This window comes from Scyliorhinus torazame, chromosome 13, assembly GCF_047496885.1.
Source record: "Scyliorhinus torazame isolate Kashiwa2021f chromosome 13, sScyTor2.1, whole genome shotgun sequence".
Taxonomy (NCBI): domain Eukaryota; kingdom Metazoa; phylum Chordata; class Chondrichthyes; order Carcharhiniformes; family Scyliorhinidae; genus Scyliorhinus; species Scyliorhinus torazame.
Window position 1 is genome coordinate 19,076,731 of NC_092719.1, and position 24,199 is coordinate 19,100,929.

At 45.0% G+C, this 24,199-nt stretch overlaps 1 protein-coding gene across 2 annotated transcripts in view; it reads left to right on the plus strand.

Moving 5' to 3' along the window:
• Window positions 1–24,199, plus strand: part of lrguk (leucine-rich repeats and guanylate kinase domain containing) — a 192,487-nt gene that overhangs the window by 164,984 nt on the left and 3,304 nt on the right. For both annotated transcript variants that reach the window (XM_072471117.1, XM_072471118.1), the window contains 2 exons: window positions 9,977–10,065; window positions 16,688–16,819. In XM_072471117.1, the coding sequence (XP_072327218.1) occupies window positions 9,977–10,065; window positions 16,688–16,819 (221 nt within the window). The remainder of the gene's footprint in view (window positions 1–9,976; window positions 10,066–16,687; window positions 16,820–24,199) is intronic.

The window sequence follows — 24,199 nt, forward strand, 5'->3', positions numbered from 1 at the left end:
GAATAAAATCAGGAATGCTCAGGGGCCATGATTAGATGAGTGCAGATATCTTGAGTTGCAAAGCCAGAGAAGAATAGGAAGGGTTGAGGCCATTTAGGAATTTGAAAACAAAAGTGAAATTTCAAAATCAAGAGGTTTCTTGACCAGGATCCAATGTAAATTAGCGAACACAGGCATGATAGGCGAATTAGGACTTAGTGAAGATAATAGAGGCAACAGAGCTTCAGATGACCATACGTTTATGGAGGATACAGCAGGGGAAATCAGCCAGGAGCCCGTCAAGTCTAAAAAGTATTGTAACTGTGCTGTATACTCCTAATAGATCTAATGTATTTTTGCTAACTGCTAACTGGGTGATTGCAACATATATTAGTTTAACATATGGTTCAAACCAGTGTCTTATCCAAATTTGCATATTCTCTTTGCTCTTTAGCTCTACTTTAGAGATTATGTTAGGACCAGTTGCACACTATTCAGGTCCAGTATGGTTATCTGGAGAGCTTTATACCCAAATAATGTACTTCAAGCCCATTCATATTTAATCAATTTTTCCATTTTGCCCCGCAGTCACCTTGGAGCCTCTCTGGGTGAGATTGCAATTGGTTTGAATTCACAACAGGTTGGGTCTTGTGCCTTTTCCCACTAAGGATTCATTACAGGCAAAGGAAGCATTTCCCTTTTTTGGGTTTAGAATTGGGTGGCATTATAATTGGGTCCAATATCCATATGCATATTGATGCACGATCAATTGCACAAAGACTAAAGTTGGGTACAACTGTGGCTTTATTACAGTCAGATATGTGGCCCCCTGCTGCAGCTGGCGAAATGGCAGGGCACTGGAGGTCATGCATATTTATACAGTTCTCCGTGGGCGGAGCCAGCCGGCAGGAGCTACCGGCGAACCTGTAGTGCAGGTCCTACCTTACATCTCCTATTACCATGGGCAGCACGGTAGCATTGTGGATAGAACAATTGCTTCACAGCTCCAGGGTCCCAGGTCCGATTCCGGCTTGGGTCACTGTCTGTGCGGAGTCTGCACATCCTCCCTGTGTGTGCGTGGGTTTCCTCCGGGAGCTCCGGTTTCCTCCCACAGTCCAAAGATGTGCAGGTTAGGTGGATTGACCATGATAAATTGTCCTTAGTGTCCAAAGTTGCCCTTAGTGTTGGGTGGGGTTACTGGGTTATGGGGATAGGGTAGAGGTGTTGACTTTAGGTGGGGTGCTCTTTCCGGGAGCCGGTGCAGACTTGATGGGCTGAATGGCCTGCTTCTGCACTGTAAATTCTATGATAATCTATGATTACAGTGGTTCACCACACATATTCCCTAGCGTGGGTCATAAATGGGGATCAAGCATGGCAATACTGATCAGTGAACACATCAGAGACAATTTGGATTAAACCTGGCACCTTTAGTTCTTCTGGTTCAGTTTATGACAGTGTCTTAGACAACTGGGATACTTAAACCTTTTCAAATAATTCTAGCCTTATAGAAGGTTCAGAGGGGAATTAAAAGACAAATAATAGAAGCAAAGAGGGATTATGAAAATACACGAGCAGCTAACATATGGGAATCCAAAAGTCTTTTATAGACATATAAATAATAAAAGGATAGTAAAAGGAGAAGTGAGCCAATCAGGGACCAAGAACAGAATTTATACATGGAGGTGGCCATAGCTGAGGTATTAAATCAAGGAAGAAGATGCTTAGCAGGGCATGGTGAAAGAGGAGGTAGTTCATGCGCTTGGAGGGTTTTAAATTGATAAAGAGAAGGTACTGTCTACGCTTTCTGTACTTAAAGTTCATTCGGACCAGATGAGGTGCATCCAATCTTACATCTCATAATTTTCCAGTTTTCCTCAGACTCAGGGGTGGCAACAGAGGATTGGGGAATTGCAAACATTTCACCCTTGTTCAGAAAAGGGTGTAAAAATAAGCCCAGCAATTACAGGCCAGTCAGTTTAACCTCAGTGTTGAGGAAGATTCTTGAAATGATAATTTGTGACAAAATTAAACAGTCACTTGGAGAAATGCGAAGTAATTAAGGAAAGCCAGCAAGGATTTGTTAAAAGCAAATAATGTTTCAGTAACTTGCAAAAGTTTTCAAACTTTTTTCTTGAAGTTTTTAATTTTAACAAATAACACAACAAAACCCCAGGAATGGTACAGTTCAGCAAAAAAAAAAAAGGCTCAACATGTATATGAATGCAGGAGAACAGCAATATAATTGGCTCAGTGCCATCATTAGACTCAACTTGGTGCCTCTATACACACCACCAGAAAACAAGAGAGAGAAGGATAAGACCATAAAAACATGGTAAAATGGTGCACACCTTCCCACGTGGTGATTTCTCGTAATGACAACGAGAATTCAGCATAATTTGTTCATGCCATGTTTGGGTGCGCACCATTCTTAAAATCCACCATAACAAAAATATAAAAAAACAAAGAAAATACGTGAGAAGCCCAGTTCTAGAAGGGTGTTTTACATATACCACACAACATCACATTATCCCAACCGCAGTCACAGTAGGGAATGATCATCATTCCACATATTTATACAGAGAGGACCAGCAGCTATAAACTCAATGTTATGGTCAGTGTAGTCAGCACTTCCCACACATTAAACAAGAGAAGATAAAAAGGGAGAGCTACAAAATCAAAAGTTCTCAGGATAAAAGAAGACCAAGATACAACCATAAGTCTGTTTTCCTGCATCCCACGCCCACCCCCAAGGATGGAGAAGAGAAAAAGCTGCTCATTCATATAAGGGAACGTCCCAACCATAAGGGAGGCAACAGGATATCAACCACAGGACAGGACTCAGCTCAATCCCATGCCCTTGTACACCCAGGAATAAACCAGGGATATTCAAGCACATCAAAAACCTCAACCTCTCAGGATGTCCCTAATAAGTGCCTTTGAGAAGGGAAGTCCCAAGCATAAGAGGACAACAGGATATCAATCAATGGACTTTGCCTAGTCCAGCATGCTCTGAATCAAACGAGTCAACTTCCCCAAGACACCCAGCTCACGCCAGGAGTCACCACCCAGCCAGCCCTGCACCTCACTAACCACACAAAGGACAGCCCACCGTCCCACCGACCAAAACACCACTTATAACACTTACTCACCCAGATGAAGAGAATAAAAACTCCCCCAATGGAGGAATGCCCAAGTAAACCCAAAAACGTAGGCACAGACTAGCACTGTATGCATTTTAAAGATGTATATTAGGGGACAGGGCAGCATTTCCTCAACAGAGACGAATGCACTGCCTCCCCATGGAAGACCCAACCGTAATGAAGAGGACATTCAGGAAACCAATACATAAGACCACCCGGAGGAGGCCGCCCAACTCTCCCATCAAGCCAAGCACCAAACCGAAGAAGGGTTCTGACAATGCAAAGGCAGAGCATACAGACTCTTGCTGAAACAAATCAAACAGGGCGGTATGGTGGCAAAGTGGTTAGCACTGCTGCCTCACAGCACCAGAGACCCAGGTTCAATTCTGGCCTTGTTTGTGTGGACTTTGCCTGTTGTCCCCATGTCTGTGTGGGTTTTCTCTAGGTGCTCCAATTCCTCTCTCAGCCCACAGATGTGCAAGTTAGCTGGATTGGCCATGCTAAATTTTCCCTTCGCATCCAGGGATGTGCAGATTAAGTTACAGGGTTATGGGGATTGGCCGGGGGCATGGACCCCTCTTTCGGAGGTTTGGTGCTGACTCGATGGGTCAAATGGCCTCCTTCTGCACTGTAGGATTCTATGAATAAAGTGACCATGCCCTGGCATGCGTCACCACTCATTTCTCCCTCCTATCCCAATAGCTCTAAAGATGCCAACCTCAAAAAAGAATCCGAAGCAACCCAGTCCTCTCCAGGTTATTGATCTGCACAGGCCTTCTAAGGAGAAAAGTATGGATTCTCAAAATTCAACAAAATAACGCAATACAATTAGCTCTAACTGGGGGCCTGCCTCAATCCAAGTGAGGACTTATCCACCCACCTCCACACCAACCATCCATCCAACATCCCGCTGAGGCTCCACTCAGCTTCCCTATAAATGAGATAAGAGGTGTCTAAAATGTACTCTCTTCTCATGGAAGCAAGAATTACAGCACATAAAAAAAGGATAAAACTGTGCACAAACCACATCACTTGACCGATTCAGTATGGTTTTTGCTGAAACATGATAACAAACGACCCTCGTCTTCATGCTCAAACATTGTACACCCTTGTCAGGAGGAAAGACAACAACATGAAATTAACAAGAAATAAACTCCAGGATTACTGATGAATTGTAGGATAATAACACCATCTATGTCGCTTGGAATAACCAAGGCCATGACAGGATCGTCATACAACACTCAGGATCTCTCAAAGGTTCCATTGGCCAAAGTGTCTTCACCTCCACCACGCGTCACCCTGACACCCAGGTGGCCAGAAACCCAGGACCTGGTCGAGTGGGCTGACTCGTCATGGCCAGCCACTTCCAACCCCTCACGACGAGCATCGCGGACAGGACAGTATAAGACCAATGGTCTGGGCCACCCCACTCGACCCCAGGCCTCAAAGACCGGATACAATGTGCTCCGTTGAACCTCTCAAGTATCCTTCGCAGTTCTTCAAAGTGAGCACCAAAAACCTTCACCACAGAGCCGAGATCATCATCCAGAACATCATTCGCAATGTGGTCATCATCCCGATGCATGAAGCACCGCCGAGGTGTCGGCCTACTCACCAGCAAAACCACCACTGCCAGCTGGGGCCCCACCCCCGCCATCTCCGGCCACCCAAAACAAATGAGGATTCTGTCTGGTTCAACTCAGCTCTTCACCAGCAAAACTGACCTGGATCGTCCAGGGACATAGTGCAAGACATATATTCCCCCAAAAAGATAATTATGCAATGTGCATTGAGATAACAAAAAAGGATTAAAAGACGAGTGGAGCCAGAACGCAGCTGCCCTCGTGCTCACATTTCATGACCCCCCCCCCCGGCCAACTTGCCAGAGATTACTGATGAGATAACAGAGAGGGTTGATGAAGGTAATTCTGTTGATCTAGTGTACATGAACTTCTGGAAGGCATTTAATAAAGTATTGCACAACAAACGTATGAGCAAGTCAGAGCTCATGGAATAAAAGAAACAGTAACATGGCTACAAAATTGGCAGCGTGACAGGAAACTGAGGGCCGATCTTACCAAAAGGAATAAAGTTCCCGAGCGAGCCGAGAAACACATGGCTATTCAACGAGACTCACTTTGAATAAGGGGACTGAACGGGGAATGCGCGGCCAATGCCACACATATCCCTGTTTTTTACAATGAAGTACTCCACTCGCCATAACTCCCCATTTTAGCGAGAGATCGGGACGCCATTTTTGAGTATAAAAATTGGCAAATCATGTTGCAACTGTATAGAACCTTAGTTAGGCCACACTTGGATTATAGTGTTCAATTCTGGTTGCCACACTACCAGAAGAATGGAGGCTTTCGAGAGAGTGCAGAAGAGATTTACCAGGATGTTGCCTGGTATGGAGGGCATTAGCTATGAGGAGATGTTCAATAAACTCGGTTTGTTCTCACTGGAACAACAGAGGTTGAGGAGCGACCTGATAGAGGTCTACAAAATTATGAGGGGCATAGACAGAGTGAATAGTCAGAGACTTTATCCCAGGGTAGAGGGGTCAATTACTAGGGGGCATAGGTTTAAGGTGCGAGTGGCAAGGTTTAGAGGAGATGTACGAGGCAAGGTTTTTTACACAGAGGGTAGTAGGTGTCTGGAACTCCTGGCGGAGGAGTTGGTGGAAGCAGGGACGATAGTGACGTTTAAATACATGAATAGGATGAGAATAGAGGGATACGGACCCCGGAAGTGTCGAAGATTTTAGTTTCGACGGGCAGCATGGTCTGCGCAGGCTTGGAGGGCCGAAGGGCCTGTTTCTGTGCTTAACTTTTCTGTGTTCTTTGTACTTTGTTCTTTTAAATGGTATCCCGACTTCCCCCCCCCCCCCACCCGAACGCAACATGGGAGGGTCCCCGCCCCCCCTCCCCCGACATTCCCTAACACCCACAGCAGGCAATGCATCCTGATTATGCGCGTGCAAAAAGTGGCAGCTTGGTATCATAGAATTTACAGTGCAGAAGGAGGCCATTTGGCCCATCGAGTCTGCACTGGCCCACACCACCACCCTACGCCCGTAACCCCACATACCTTTTATTTTGGATACTCAGGGTAATTTAGCATGCCCAATCCACCAGAACCTGCAGTGTAGTTGAGTATATGCAATAGGTTTCTCATTTGGATTAATGTCATGCACCAGGTCCCGCAGCATCTTCTTGCTTCAAACCTGATTGCCTTCCGGACTCATACGTCCTCCTGTGTTCCAAGTTCCAGGTATCTAAGAAAACTTTATCCTTCTTTCCGGCTAAAGAAGGAAGCAGAAACAGCCGCCTGAAGTAATTTGCAAGCAGCAAACACAACCTGCAGCTGTGAAGTGTTCTCACAAAGAAAAAGGCCAATTCCTCATTAGAAATAGCCTTCAGCTGTGAAGATAGAGGCTGCTCACAGTCAAAGGGAGTTAAAGAGACCTTCAGCATAGAACCAAGAGCAGGGTTCTGTCCTGGAAGTTTTTTGTAGGACAGACCGGCATCAGCTGCAGTTGCCCCTGTTATGGGTCTCCATAATATTTACAGATGGCTTGAAGACTTCACAGACACAAAGCCTCTCAAGCTTCAGCCCCCTGACCAAGTCCATGCCCCACCCCGAGTGCATGCCAGAATATGGAAATAGCTACTCGCCTCCTCACTTCCCCTCAGCAGCTATTGTTTTTAAAAAGGAGTACTAAACGACACCCACGTGATTTGTCGCTGGGGAGTCAGTTAATTCCTGGGAGGCGTTGCATTCGTCTTCAATCTTGCTAATGAATCATAGAATCCCAGAATTCCTACACTGCAGAAGAAGTCATTCAGCCCATCGAGTCTGCACCGACCATGTGACAGACCACCCTACCTAATCCCCCACCCTTTTTCTGTAACCCCACCTAACCTTTTGGACACTTGGGGGCAATTTAGCATGGCCAATCCACCTAACCTGCACATCTTTGGATTGGAGATGGAATGAATGCAAATGAGGGTTAATGATATGCACAAATTGTGATTTAAAAAAAAATTTTTTTTTGGCCTTTCCCGCTATTCAACCGCTGCAGCCAGATCTGCGCCGGATGCAACGCGGTGGTTAAATCATGCCTCTTGTGTCCAGCTCTGGATGTAGTACTTTAGGAAGAATGTGAATGAACTACAGATAGTGCAAGAAAGATTCATGAGAATGATTCCAGGGAAGAGCAACTCTAACATAGGTAGATCGGTGAAATTGAAACTATTTTCCTTGGAGAAGGGAAGGTTGAAAGGAGATTTGGAATCATAGAATCACGATAGTGCAGAAGGGGGCCATTCGCCCATCGAGTTAGCACCAACCCTCTTAAAGAGCACCATACCTTGACCCGCACCCCCACCCTGTCCCCGTAACTCATTAACCCCATCTAATGTTTTGGACACTAAGGGGCAATTTAGCATGGCCAATCCACCTAACCTGCACATCTTTGGGCTGTGGGAGGAAACCAGAGCACCCAGAGGAAACCCACACAGACACGGGGAGAAAGTGTAAACTCCACACAGGCAGTCACCCAAGGCTGGAAATTAACCCAGGTCCCTGGTCGCTGTGAGGCAGCAGTGCTAACCACAGTGCCACCCCAGGCAGGGGGAATAGAGGTATTCAAAATCACTAGAGGTTTGGACAGAGCAGATTGAGAAAAACTGTTCCATTGGTGGAAGGATCGAGAATGAGAGACCACGGATTTACGGTGATAGGAGTAAAGAAGTGTCATGTGAGAGTACCTTTAAGAAATGGGTGTTTATAAATGAGTGTGTATATAAATATCTGTAGTGAGAGTACCTTTCAGAAATGACTGTTTTTTTACTGCAGTGATGTCTGAGAGTGGGTGGAGCTGGGCTGTCTGTCAGCTTTTTACTTTCGCTTTAAGCCATTTGCTGCAGGGTGCGTTTTAGTTTTGTTTTCAGTGTTGGAGCTGAAGCCAGACAAAGCAGGTGTACTGTTGATCTCTCTGCCATGAAAAGACTATCTCTTGATCATTTGGTGAATGCAGAATTATAAATGTTCACAGTAGTGAATGTAACCCTAATGTGCTTCTGTTAAAAGGTGTTTCTTTTGTCTTCTGGATGTTGTTTGGGAAGTTATTAAGGATTACTTAGTGCTGTATTCTTTGGGGGTTGTATTTATATTAATGGTTGCTAAGATGTTCACTGTATGTTTTAAAAAGGTTAACTTGAGTTCATAGAATAAACATTGTTTTGCTTTAAAAAATACTTTTCCATTTCTGCTGTACCACACCTTTAGAGTGGGCCGTGTGCTCCCCATACCACAATCTATTAAAAGTTGTGGGTCAGGTGAACTCCATGATACACTTTGGGGTTCTCTAAACCCTGGCCCATAACAGAAGCAATGGTGACATCATTAAAACATTTTGACACAGCTGGTGGTCAGGGTCTGGAATGCACTGCCTCACAATGTGGAGGAGGTAGGTTAAGTCGAAGCATTCAGGAGGGAATTAAATTATCATCTGAAAATAAAATATGTGCAGGGCTACAGGGAGAAGATGGGGGAGTGACACATGGTGAATTACTCCTTCGGAGTGGCAGCACAGACATGGACCGAATGACATCCTTTGGTGCTGTAACTATTCTGTGAATCTGTGATACTTTATTCCCCATTCTCAGAATTGGGATCGGACTAACCCTGCAGACTCGCTGTATTTCCTATTTCTGCAGCCCCTTCAGCCCTACATATCAGCCTCTTTCACCGTCCCACCCACCTGTGCTGCAACCCATAAAACCTTTAGCCAACTTGACTCTGAAATACTCTCACTGCCATTTCATATTTATCACAGCTTCAAGCCTTTCCAACCTATGTTTTGGCCTCCAACCTACCTTTTGGCCTTATCTTTGGTTATCTTTTCCAAATCTCCAGCCCAGCTTCTGTTCTCACCTTTGTGAAATGCCTAGGGCTTTAACCACTTTAAGGACACTATATATGAAAAATGTGTTTAGCTGATGCTGGGATCCATGCAACCATATCAAAAATATCATGGCATAATTGGGGCAATTTATATAGAATCACTGCAGTGCCGGAGGCTATTCGGCCCATCGAGGCTGCACTGACCCTTCGAAAAAGCACTCTACCCTTGTCCACACCCCTGTCCACCCCACCCTGTCCCTGTAACTCCATCACCTAACCTGCACATGCCTGGACACTAAGGGGCAATTTATCATGACCAGTCCACCTAACCTGCACATCTTTGGACTGTGGGAGGAAACCGGAGCACCCGGAGGAAACCCACGCAGACACGGGGAGAATGTGCAAACTCCAAACAGACAGTCACCCAAGGCCAGAATTGAACCGGGGTCCCTGGCACAGTGAGGCAGCAGTGCTAACTACTGTGCTGTCATGTCGCCCCTTGTGATTCATTTTATTTTCACTGTGTCTTATACTATGGAGTTACCTTCAACTTCCAGCACTCTGACTTGCTTATTTGCTGTTTTTTAATTGTTACAGTTGTTAGTTTGTCCTTTAATTTATGTATATTAGTTCAGACAATACAAGCACGTACCTTCTTTGAGCCCCCGAACTTGCTTATCTCATGTCACAGTGGTCAAAAAGCTTTAATTATGATAAAATTGCACTCTGTGTATATGGACCAGGATAGAAGCACAGCTGTCACAGTTGTAGTGATATCATTGGTAGCCACAATAAAATTTCCACTTATGTGAGAGATTTATTGGGTTTATGTGGTCATAAAATCTGCTTTTTCCCCCATTGTTTATGAGCTCTACTTTGATTTGGTTACCTCTCATTTAGAGACCTTTTGCGATATCTTAAAGATGATTTTCGTTGTTATTTAGGAACAATGTTCTATTGAACGACGTCAGAAGATGGCACGGGAAGCTGTGAAGGGTCAAGCTGCAGGTCCATACACCTCCCTGTTCAAAAGGTGACCAGCCTTTCCTTCTTTTAATACATGAGATTCAGCTCAACGTGTTGACCAGAGCTGCAGCTCACTATTTTGACATTGCTATATTCCTAATGGAGAGAGTAAGACAAGTTCTGGTTTCACTAGACAAATTAGCAATTTATTTCAATGCGGCAAGAACTGCTGATTAATCTGTCGATATTCTATTATAAAGTCTCTGCCCATTAGCGGCAGGATGCGAGTTTTCTTCCTATTTTTTTGTATGTGGGGCCAAGGTTGTGTAATTTCCCACCCCTAGCATCATTTTCCTTCTTTCTCTGAATATGATAACTCTCACTAGTGAATCAAACACAAATAACTCTGGTAGCAATCTCCGCTCCTCCCATCCTCACTGCTCTTTTGTGAGCCTATACAGCAAATGGTGGCAGGCTTTCCAACAATGAGGTGCTTTGTAAATTATCCTGTTTATTAATACATGGATACAAAATTAACTTTGGATACAAAATTGGCTTGGCCACCAAAGCCAAAGGGTGGTTGTGGAGGGTTGTTTTTCCAACTGGTGGCCTGTGACCAGCGGTGTGCCTCAGGGATCGGTGTTAGGTCCACTGTTATTTGTTTTATATATATATATATATATACATATATATATATATATATATATAAATAATTTGGATGAGAATGTAGGAGGCATGGTTAATAAGTTTGCAGATGACACCAAGGTTGGTGGCATAGTGGATAGTGAAGAAGGTTATATAAGATTGCAAAAGGATCTTGACCAATTGGGCCAGTGGGCCGATGAATGGCAGATGGAGTGGATAAATGTGAGGTGATGCATTTTGGTCGATCAAATCAGGGTAGGACCTACTTAGTTAATGGTAGAGAGTTGGGGAGAGTTACAGAACAAAGAGATCTAGGAGTACAGGTTCACAGCTCCTTGAAGGTGGAGTCGCAGGTGGACACGGTGGTGAAGAAGGCATTCAGCATGCTAGGTTTTATTGGTCAGAATATTGAATACAGGAGTTGAGACGTCTTTTTGAAGCTGTACATGACATTGGTAAGACCACACAATGAATACTGTGTTCAGTTCTGGTCACCCTATTATAGGAAGGATATTGTTGAACTAGAAAGAGTGCAGAAGATATTTACGAGGATGCGACCAGGACTTGATGGTTTGAGTTATAAGGTGAGGCTGGATAGGCTGGGACTTTTTCCCTGGAGAGTAGGAGGCTTAGGGGTGATCTTATAAAGGTCTATAAAATAATGAGGAGCATAGATAAGATAGATAGTCGGCATCTTTTCCGGAAGGTAGAGGAGTCTAGAACTAGAGGGTTTTGGGTGAGAGGGGAGAGGTACAATAGAGACCTAGGGGGAAATTTCTGCACACAGAGGGTGGTGAGCATCTGGAATGGGCTGCCAGAGGCAGTGGTAGAGGAGAGTATAATTTTGTCTTTTAAAAAGCAGTTAGGCAGTTACATGGGCAGGGTGGGTATAGAGGGATATGGGCCAAATGCGGGCAAGTGGGACTAGTTTAGTGATAGAAACTGGGCGGCAAGGACAAGCTGGGCCGAAGGACCTGTTTCTATGCTGTAAACATCTATGACACTATGACTCTATGGCGCTGCCCAATATGATGTTGAAGAATAATGCTGTCGCAGTGCCTCCCCTCAACTTCCTGGGTTGCATGCACAGTAGAGGGTTATTATCCCTGTGTTGTAGCAAAAGCATCAATACAGTGACCCGTAACTTCCTCAGAGCGGCAATCACCGCCAATTGTCATTCCAGAGGGACTTACCTTCGCTCAGATTACAAACCCCTGTCTCGCCAAGCCTTCCTCACCTACCAGGCAGCTTTGTTAACCCATCCACTGTCCTTAATTAGACAGCGAGCATGTTCTCTCTCGCTACTAATTGATCAGATCAGGGAAAATAGTGTGGGAAAGAGCAAAATCCTGCCCCAGAATTTCAGAGGACAGTAATTTACTGATTAATTCATAATGTGTGGCGATGTGTAGTGCAACACCAATGTTGTTGCAATCAGCTATAAATTTAACCGATTTTTCATATAATACTGATGGGTAGTATTTTCCTTTTACTTATTGGATCAATTTTTACAATAGAGGGAATATATATTTGAACATAGAGTGCTGCTGATGGTTTTCAGTTATATGTTGTGGTATGGAGAGATAAGATACAGATTTGAGCCTGTAGTTCAACGATGTGCAAGTTAGGTGGACTGGCCATGCTAAATTGCCCTTTAGTGTCCAAAGATGTGCAGATTATGTGTGATTACAGGGTTGGCGTGGGAGAATGGGCCTAGGTAGGATGCTCTTTCAGAGGCAGACTTGATGGGCTGAATGGCCTCCGCCTGCCCTGTAGGGATTCTGTGAAATCTGAGTTCACTGTATGTGTACCAATAGTACCGCAGGATCTTTTACACCTCTCTCTTAGGTCAGCTATTGTACATTTAAATGCAGTGCAAAGCTTGAGACAGAAACTAAAGGAAGGAACATCTTACATGAGTGTTCCCTCAGTACAGCACTGAAATACCAGCCTAGATTCTCTTGTGGATTAACAGGGACACCCAAAACATTTGTGAACAATTTAATGTACTTAAGCTATTCCATCATCTCATCCATCTCCTCCCTTCCAAGACATCCCAAGTCCATGCCATTCCATCCTCCTCCCACTTATCCCACGATATATCCATTGATAGGAGTAGGCTATTCGATCCATCGAGCTTGCTCCATCATTCAATGTCATTGACTGATCCTCTATCACCTGCTCTCTCCCCATACTCCTTAATGCCTTTAGTGTCTAGAAATCTATTTCCCCAGCCAGTGGAACATCATCCCTGCATCCAGTCTGTAAAGCCCTGACAGGATTTTATACATTTCAATGACATCCCCTCTCATTCTTCTAAACCCCAGTGAATACAGGCCTAGTTTTTCAAATCTCTCCTCCTCCAACGATTTTGCCATCCTAGGAATAATTCTGGTGTGCTTTCACTCCACTTCCTCTATGGAAAGTATGGGCGTGATTCAATGGCCTCATTGTGCCTGCCTTGGTGACACGATGAGGATGTTGAATCATGTGTGAGGCCTTGCACAAAATTCACGATGCCTGAAATGTTTCGCGAGATTTTATGAGATCTTGCACGATGCTGCGATCTGGATCTCGCCCTCGTTGAACGAGGTCCAGATTAACGTATTTAAATGATCCATTCCGCTCATTTAAATACGTCTGTGCCAGATTCTCCCAGGGCCTGGGAACCAATGGGGGACCTCACCAGGGAGCCATTTAAGTCCATAGACCGACCGTAACGGCATCTGGGAGGGTCGCCCAAGCCTTAGAGACCCCCAGGAGGTCAGCTCTGGGCAGAGTGGTACCTTGGCACTCCAGATGGCACCTTGGCACTGCCTCCTGGGTACCCGGGCAGTGACACCCTGGCACTGTCAGGAGTGCCAGGCTGGCAGTACGAAGGTGCCTCGAGTGTCAGGTTGACCGAGCCAGGGAGCATTGACCTTGAGAGGTGGGGTGAGGCGGGGCCGAGGACCCCCAAGAGGTAAATTGGGTGCAGTGGGGGGTCCAGAGGCCGTGGTGGGCTGGCTGAGGGGGGACAAAAGATCGGGGCGACATTTAAAAATGATACCTGCGGACAGCAGTGGCGCAGTGGGTAGCATTGCTGCCTCACGGCGCCTAGGGCCCAGGTTCGATTCCGGCTCTGGGTCACTGTCTGTGTGGAGTTTGCACATTCTCCCCGTGTTTGTGTGGGTTTCGCCCCCACAACCCAAAGATGTGCAGGGTAGGTGGATTGGCCACGCTAAATTGCCCCTTAATTGGAAAAAATGAATTGGGTACTCTAAATTTATTTTTTTTAAATGACGTCTGATCCGCGAATATACTTTCTGCACTGGCGAGCTGTGTTTGTCAGTGCAGAAAATTATGTAAATACAGCCTCGGCGGGGCATTCTTTGTCAAGGCTAAAAAAAAAGGCAAAGTCCTGTTAAATAGCAGGATCATTCTTAGCGCTGCAGAGCCAAGAAACAACCGCTAAACGCACCCAAAACGAGACACTGTTTTGTCCCGTTAAATCATGCCCGACATCTTTTCTTCGATAAGGAGACCAAAACTGGACACAATATTCCTGGTGTGGACTCACTAAGAATCTGCACAGCTGCAGTAAGACATCCTTGCTCCTGTACTGAAATCCTCTTGCAAATGATTTGTTGGCCTTCATTGCCTTCCTAACTGCTTGCTCCACCTGCATGCTTGCTTTCAATGACTGGTGGACATCTCATATCCAATTGTGGGCAGCACGGTAGCACAAGTGGATAGCACTGTGGCTTCACAGCGCCAGGGTCCCAGGTTCGATTCCCTGCTGGGTCACTGTTTGTGCGGAGTCTGCACATTCTCCCCGTGTCTGCGTGGGTTTCCTCCAGGTGCTCCGGTTTCCTCCCACAGTCCAAAGACGTGCAGGTTGGGTGGACTGGCCATGCTAAATTGCCCTTAGTGTCCAAAAGATTAGGAGGGGTTATTGGATTATGGGGATAGGGTGGAAGTGAGGGCTTAAGTGGGTCGGTGCAGACTCAATGGGCCAAATGGCCTCCTTCTGCACTGTATGTTCTATGTTCAATTAGTATGCTTATCATCTCCTCCACCTTCCCATGCCAGCCCTACCAATGCTGCCCCTTGCCTCGCTTGCCATTTCTATCCTATGCCATTACATTCTTCCCATGCCAATCCCCATCCCACCACATCCATATTGATCCTGACCTGCCCAATACCCACCCATACAGCGGTTCATTGGCTGGCATCTTGAAAACCACCCAAACCAAATTTAGTAGGATTGGTTAGGATCATTCACAGAAGGCAATTCTAACTTTCAAAGTGAAACAGGCTTCGCCAGTGATTGTAGTGGAGTTCCCAGTGTGCTGGATAATCCATGTGTCGGCCAAAAAACAGGATCGGCCGTTCCAATGCTCTAGTCCCCCGCTGGTGGCAGCATTGACCCATTTGCATCCAATTAGTGGGCTGAGCACCTGATACTCCAATCTCTGGGCCGAGATTCACATGGGTGAGAATTGGTGCAGGTATTTTCCAGTATGACCCTGGCGTGGTGGACCTCACAGTGGTCCAAGAGGCCAACTCTTTTAAAGAGTTGCCCCAAAGTCCATCGGAGGGCCACCCACCCCCCCCCCTCCCCTGCCACAATGCAAATCCAGCCCACCCCACTTCCACCAGAGACCCCGCCCATAAGAGATACACCACCTGAAACCCTCTATAAGAGAAACTACCCCAGAAGCTCCTCATAAGAGAGACCCCCACGAGAAACCTCCACCATAAGAGAGACACCCACCAGAGACCACCCCATGAGAGAGACCCTTACCTGGAAGTTCCAAGTAAAGGGGACCCTGTATAGTCCCCCTGCCTGGAAGCCCCCCATTACAGAGACCCCTGGCTGGAAGCCCCCCATTACAGAGACCCCTGCCTGGAAGCTAGAGAGCAGTCCAGACAGAGACCGTGAAAAAAACGGGCCAGATTCTCCATCCCGCCAGCCCCGTTTTCTGGCGTGGTGCGCCCCCGGCAGCAGCGGGATTCTCCACTCCTGCAACCGACCAATGGGGTTTTCCATTGTGGCCATCCCTATGCGGTCAGGAAACCCACAGCGTGGCTGCACTGCCGGCAAAGCAGAGGATCCCACCGAAGGAGAACCCCCCAGCACTGCTTTAAAACTCACTTGTGCAATACACCTGCTGGCTCAGGCAGAGAAAGCAACACCTGTAAATTCCTCGAAAGGGAAATCTCATCAACTGGAATGAACCCCCCTCAGATCTTTGAACTGCAAGGCTTTCTTTCATATCAATGTGAAATTGATTTTACTAGGCTGTGATTGCCAGCTTGCACACACAAACTGCCTGGATTGTTTAATCTAATTTCCCTTCATGCTTCAGTAAATTTCAAGTAGCCTGCTGTGAAAGTAACCACAATGTTATAAACATTGCCATTGTCTAGCTATGATTGACAGCTCTTGGACCACATCAAAGTCAGCTAAGTGTTTTCTGCATAGAAAAAGAGGAAGTAAGAGCACTTAAATGGCTTTGATGTGGTCCCAAGAGCTGTCAATCATTGAATTCTTCCTATGCTGCCTCCTCTCTCATGCCATCCACATTGTATACCATTCAATCCTTCCCATACCATCACTCCGATGTCATGAAGAGGTTTACACATTAACAGAGAGATACCTATACACAACTGAAATGGATTTACCGAATAAGCCTTCAAGGAATCATTATTAGCCAGTAATTTATTGTAACATTTTGGATTTTGAGTATTGAATATAACAATATTTTGATCCATCTGATAAAAGGCACTTGCAGTAAGGTCTAAGGTCCATTGTCTGACATGCCTCTGTGTGCACCAGCCTCCTCCCACCAAATCAAATGACCGACCAATCAGAAAAGCATGGACAGACAAAAATTGCATATTATTTATATTATAGATTGTTAAAAGTAAACATGAAAGACTGCTACAAGATTTCTGTTTTGATTGAAAAAAAGGGTTGGAAACATTTGATTGATGAATATTTTGAGATATTTTAAGCGGAGAGGAAATTAATTAAGTGTTAATGAATTATCTTACTGCAGGGTTCAAAATATCTCGTACATCACGAGCACCAGCGGTATTATATCAGATTTCACATCCTACACGTCTCTTATCCCCATTGCCAGTAGCACTGATTATGACCAGACCTCACGCAGTTCATCTGATTTGACCAGGTATGCCTATTCTGATTTAGTTTTGAGTTCTTTGTCGAGAAGGGGTACATTCTTGAAGGTAAAATATACTAATGTTAAGGAATAGAGCTTCACGTATCCCTTGGCCAGGAATAGCACTTTTAAATTCAGATAAAAGCCTTGTTGTTGTAGACAATATCCCAATCTCACAATAGCATCACATACACAACGCCTCCCCCCCAACACGCACACACACATCATACTGGTTGCTGGTGGCAGCCGAGACAGGCAAGAGAAGGCAGCAGCAGTGACGATGCAGGTTGGAGGTGGCACCCCATGTGCAGAGGATCACCGCACACCCTGAAGACCCGGCTGCCCATTTGAATCCAGAGGGGGAGGCCAGCGGCAGCCCAAAGTGTACAGGCATCATTGGTCTTTCGATGAAATGATGGACAGCATGTGCCACAGGAGACTGTCTCAACAAAGAGACAGTGCGGCACCTGTGCTATGTCCTCGCAGACATGGCACCCTGTGGAGAGGACATCCACTCCCGGTGGCTGTGACGGTCACCGCAGCCCTGAACCTTTATGTAACCGGATCAATCCAGGGCTCAAGCAGGGACCCATGCGGCATTTCTCAAGTCACAGCCCACAGGTGGATTTGGGAGGTCATCCAACTGCATCACCTTCAACCTGGAACCAATCCTATCAAGAAGGCTGGGCTGCAGTTCTCCGCTCTTGGCCTGTAACATTGTAGGTAGCAGATGAGGCACACATCAGCCATGATAGAATGGCAGAGCAGACTTGATGGGCTGAATGGCCTAATTCTGATCCTATATCTTAAATTATGAGAATCCCAGTCTATTGAATCATCTTTACGCTCTGCTCCCCAAGTGCTGCACTAAATTGCTGCCATGAGTTGCTTGGGCCTATTCAAAACAAAAAAAAATTCCAAATAGCTGCAGCTGGATTCTCCGCCAGCGGGATTCTCCGCTTCGCCGGCAGCACACTCATGCCTGTGGATTTCCCGACGGCGTGGGGGTGCCCACAATGGGAAATCCCATTGGCCGGCTGCTGGGACGGAGAATCCCAGCGGGGGCGCGCCGCACCAGAAAACAGGAGCGGCAGGACGAATAATCCCACCCCTGGTGTTTCTGAATAATAGATTTCCAGACGGTGGAGGTATTAATTCCGTATTATTGATTGGCTCAAATGAAAACTTACTGTGATTTTAAATTTAATAATTTGATTGCATACAATTTGATTATATGCAAGTTTCTCAGAAAAATGTAGAAAATCTTTATCATTGACAGTAAGACTGATCATTTACTGAAGACTTGCAGTTGAGTGGACTTGTATAATAGTACATGATTTATTCTGTTGTAAAACAGTGTATCTTTCGATTCACCATGGGTAGTGCCTTGCAGCGTTTCTGTAAAACTTGTGTGCCACTTTATCATTCTAACCACAACCTTCCCCAATATCATCACACCATGAGCAGGTTGGGAATTCATCCAGCCCTTAAAACAATCATTGCCAGGAAAAACCATTTGTATTTTCCAACAGCAATACTCTGGCATCACAGACAGTGAACAAAGTCATCTTATACAACATAATGGTACCTCCCGCTGGAAGCCAGCACAGCAAGTTGATAATCATTCATGAACGTTATCAGAAAATCTGAAGTGGGTGTGATGTGTAACGCTCAGTGAAGAGAAAGGGATATTCTCTTTTCATTTGAAGGGAACACTCTCCTTTCATTTTATTCAACCCTCTTGACATCCAGCATCCCAAGAGCACTGCCTCTGCTGTCTCATATTCATTGCGGGTACAGGCTGCTTTTGGGAGGCAATCCAAGTTTAGGAAAGATGATTAATTACACCTTAACGAGATGTCCTTAAAAATATCAAATATTCTCACACATCTCACAAGCCCAGACTGTGAGAGTTATAGCTTTTCACTGACAATGCCAAACAGCTGTAAATATTCTCATGCTATTTTAGACATCAACTGCAAAGATTTTTGTTCTTCTGCACTGCAATTCTGATCTTTATGGGTCCTTCTTTGTGTAAACTATATTGTGATAATATTTAGCATTTCCCCAATTCTGATAAATGAATATTTTCTCCAATGGCCTCTCCTTTGAAAGGAATTGGATTTTGGAGCTTCCAATGACACTGGGGGGATTCTCCAGTCCGCCAGTCACGTGTTTCTCAGCCACACACCGTTCGCTGGCGGTGGGATTCTATCTTCCCTCCGATTAGCAATGGAATTTCCCATTGTAACCACCTCAAGCTGCCGTGAAACCTACTGGCGGGGCTGCGCTATCGGTGGGAGAATCGCAACGACCGGAGAATTCTGGCCACTGAGTTTATTCCAAGGTGCAATTCCACAGATACTACCAGAAGTGCCTTTCCTTCATGTGCTGGTCCTGCTAATGGGCTTTGGTATCACAACCCAGCCTAATCCTATTAACAACAGCAACACAACAACTTTCATTTATAAAGCATAATAAAAACGTCGCAATGTGCTTCACAGGCATGATTATCAAACCAAATTTGACACTGTAGAGGGTGGTTTTCCCAATGGAATCAGAATGCATTTCCTGATTCTCGCCATATATTGCGCCCACATCGCCATTCTCGCTGATAGCTAATGCAAAAATCACCGCCAAGGTGTGGCTACTCTCCATTGCGCACAGAACAGGTTCAATTTTCTTTCTTTTTTAAAAATTATTTTTATCGAAACAAACTTTTTTACATAACCATTAACAACATTTAACAAAAGAAAGTGAATGTTAACATTATATAAAGAAAAAAAAAGCAAGAATATGCAGTGAATGAACATTTCCCCCCCTCCCCGGATTGCTGCTGCTGCTGACATTTTAATGCTCTCCTAGAAAGTCGAGGAACGGCTGTCACCTCCGAGAGAACCCCATCATGGACGCTCTCAAGGCAAACTTTATTTTCTCAAGACTGAGAAACCCAGCCATGTCACCAACCCAGGTCTCCATGTCAAAGTCAATATTTTCGCTTCTGTGGTAGAAAAATTCAACACACTCGTTAAGACAGAATAACACGCTTTATTGTCGAAAACAACCATGCAGTAATGGCTGAAACTTGAAGTAAGAGGGCAGTCAACAAAACTGCTCAGTCTTTCACAAGTTCCGCGCTTTCGCGGAGAATTAAGTCAATATTTATACATTATCTTTATCAAGATTATGTGACAACAGTATGGTCCGGAGTTTGATCGGAAATACAAACGGAAGCAAAGACCAGACCATGTTTGGTCATATCACTCATACCATTATTTAGTCCTCGGAGGGAACATTGAAAGGTCAGAATAGATTTGTTTCTTCCTGAACTTATCTTTGTTTTAAATTCCTACGGCCCTGGGTTATGACGAGTTAGTTTTATCAGGAGTTGCCGAGGTCCAGTGTTTTGGAATGGCTCGACCTTCGCTGATCTTTTCAGACTTCAGGTTATGCAGAGTTGGCCTATGGCCATACTAGTCAGCCAAGTTCCGCACACATGAGTGTGGCCTCAACCGGGACCTGGGATTCATGTCGCATTACATTCATCCCCCACCATCTGGCCTGCAAAATCCTACCAACTGTCCTGGCTTGACACAATTCACACCTCTTTAACCTGGGGTTACCCCATCTCTGGATCTGTAAAGATTTAATCACCTGCGAATGCTCGCATTCCAAGCATTGTCTGGCATCTTTGAATCTGTCTATATATATGTTTCTGGAACATACCTCTTCATTCACCTGAGGAAGGAGCAGCGCTCCGAAAGCTTGTGACATTGAAACAAACCTGTTGGACTTTAACCTGGTGTTGTAAGACTTCTTACTAGTCTGAAAATGGTTAGGGCAGCATTCTTTACCTGGGCCTGGGGAGCTGAAATGAGTAGTTTCAGTCCTTCGGGTATATTGACCAGTCTTCCCATTGACCAGTTTTCCCATCATGCCATTACTTCATTCGTACCATATCACATCCACGCTCGGGGGTTTCGAGTCTCTCCCCATTAAAAGGATCCGTCTCTGGGCTACCAGGGAGGCAAAGGCCAAAACCTCGGCCTCTTTCGCTTCCTGAACTCCCGGATCGTCTGACACACCAAGGATCGCTATCTCTGGACTCGGCACCATCCGCGTGTTTAGGATCTTGGACATTGCCTTAGCGAATCCCTGCCAGAATCCTTTGTGAGCCGGACATGCCCAGAACATATGGACATGGTTCGCTGGGCTTCCCGCACATCTCGCACATTTATCCTCAACCCCAAAGAACTTGCTCATTCTCGCTGCCGTCATGTGTGCCCGATGGACCACCTTAAACTGAATTAAGCTAAGCCTGGCACATGATGAGGAGGAATTAACCCTGCTTAGGGCATAGGCCCGCATCCAGCTCCCCGCCTAGCTCCTCCTCCCACTTGCCCTTAAGTTCTACCACTGGGGCTTCATCCGCCTCTTGTAGTTCTTGATAGATGTCCAACACCTTCCCCTCCCCTTCCCAGGTGCCAGAGACCACCCTATCCTGAATCCTACGTGGGGGTAACAACGGAAATGTCACCACCTGTTTTTTTAGAAAGGCGCGTATCTGAAGGCATTTCCAGGGGGCAGATTACATTTCTCCTCCAGCGCCTACAAGCTGGGAAAAGTCCCGTCTATGAACAGGTCCCCCAGAACAGGTTCAATTTTCATATAGTCCACTAGAACGCAAGGCCACTGTTGGGTCATCGGGACAGTATCACATTAGGGATGATCCAACTTGATCCAGAGGTCCATGCTTTGAAACACCATGCCCCAGAAATGATCCCGTATAAAGACATCCTCCACTGTGATGCTATTTGCAAGATACTTGTAATCTACCACATGAGACTAGATGGCTTGGTACCACTAATGGTTTGTTCTCTGAGAAGAGTACCAATAGACATGAAGCAGAAAGTAGTCAATGAACTTAATTGAATGATGGCACTGTGTCATAACTCCCATAGACGAGGCTACAGAATGGTTTGCAGCAATGGTGGCTGCAGTAGAGAAAAATGGTATGCTCAGGATTGTTTTCTGAAACAAGGTGCTGCTCAGACCTCATCACCCTATGGAGACAGAGGAACAACTGAGAGCAGACATGCTTAACTCCAAGGTGTTGAGCATCCTGGCTGCAAAATGTGGGCTCTGACAGATCACGCAGTTTACTTCAAAGGAGTTTGAGGACTACTTGAAAGAGAAAGGTATACACCATATCAAGTCAGCTCCATATCATCCAGCAAGAAATGGATTGGCCGAACGTTTTGTGTAACCATTAAAGCATTCTATCAAAGCATTGAAGGACCAGGATACATTATCAAGAAGAGTAAACAACTTTCTAATATCTTATCGGAACACTGTACATGCTAACACCGGCAATGCTGTTGTTCAAGAGGAAACTTCACAACAGTTTGATTTGTTAACTCCACCTGATACTTCAGAAATTATCAAACGGAAACATTAAGCTCAAATTGCTACGAGGGAGAAAATCTCTTTTTAAAAATAAAATTAGTATTCCACCAGCGAGAAAATGTTAGCTTGGAATTACACCACTAATGAGAAATGGGTACCAGCTATGAACCTCACGAAGACCGGCCCAATATCAGACGCAGTACAGATGACGGGAGTTTGGCGATGTCCTGCTGTTTCAGAAACCTCTCAAGAGGTTCTACCTTCTAGAAGATCTGGAGAGCTACACTTTGGAATGGAGACCAGAGACAGTGATGAGTTCAGATTCTGTTTCTGAGGACTTTTCAATGTTTATAGTGACAGATATCAAAATGACTACTGAAGAATTACCATCTACAGAAAGGAATGAGGACACTTCTGAGGTCACAAGTTGAAAAACTCAGAATGCTACCAAAAAGCAATAAACGTTCCACCACAGATGTCCACCTCATGGAAATGTATACATATATGTATCAGGGGATCTGTTGTATAAATGTTAATTGTTGACATTGCACTAATGAAGAAAAGGGGAAAGTGTATTGTGTATCTGGGAATATATTCTTGCGTCCCGTGATGTGTAGTGACATCAGCAGTGTTTGCATGGGCTTTATATAGATCACCATCTTGATTGTATTGAGCAACACGTTTATTAAACTGCTCATCTGTTTTGCAAGAATCCAGAGTGTGGCACCTCCATTCCTTTTCCCTTTGCGGCAACAGAAAAATATAACACACTTACAACATTCATGTCTCTGATCAGCAGATATAATTTGATTCTCTCCAGAAGCTTCCCACACTGAACCGGGCATTCGCCATTCTCGCACTTTAACACCGAAAACTAAAATCAAAACCATAAAAGCATATGCTTTTTAAAAAATTCAAGTAAAGGAATAATTTAAACCTTGAGCCTCGGTTATTTCTTCTTTCTTCAAAGTATCTTCTCAAACAACGGTACGTAAAAACTGAAGTAAAGGTGACTTTCACAGCGACCTCACATGGGGAGAGGAAACAAAAGAAGTCTTCAAAAATTCACTTCCAGAACAATCAAAATGACAAAGCTTTTCTTTATAAAAATTGAGTACCCAATTCATTTTTTCCAATTATGGGACAATTTAATGTGGCCAACCCACCTACCTTGCACATCTTTGGGTTGTGGGTGCGTAACCCACACAAACACGGGGAGAATGTGCAAACTCCACACAGTGACCCAGAGTCGGGATCGAACCTGGGACCACTGTGCCGTGAGGCAGCAGTGCTAACCACTGCGCCACCATGCTGCCCAAAATGACAAAAGCTTACAATCACAGCCACATTGCCACGTTACTTTAATGGTCCACAACGAATCAGTACATTCAAAAATCCCACTTTGAAATCACATCAGTTCGAATGATTTTCTTCAATACAAAGCCATCAACAAATTCAAAGTTACACAGGATATAAATGCACCTAATTGTTGAGAACAGTTAATTGCTTATATGTAGTATCTGATGTGACAGAACAGGAAGAACACACAATACTGTACCAGAATCTAGCGTGCATTGCTTTACTTCCAACTTAAGATGCTGAAGAAACATAACAAGCTTGTCACTATTATCTGAAGATCAAAAGGCTGCTGGATTACAGACTTTCTTCGGTTCTTTCACATTGGTTGGATAGGGGAAGGTGTTATTTTCACCACCCTGCTTGGACAATAAGCTGGTGGATCAAAATCAATGGAAATGAAATTCAGGAGAGTTCTATAATGGGCACGCGATCTGCTCTACCAGGTTTGTATCCTATTGATAAAGGAGAAAAGATGCTCTACCATCTCCCACAAGCATTGAACCAAAATGTTTCAGTGTTCAGATGCTGATGGGCCTACGATGCATTTCCAATATTCATTTTAGATTTTCCATGTTTTCTATTTGGCAAATGGAACCAGAAATACTGAGTAATCCCTTTGGATTT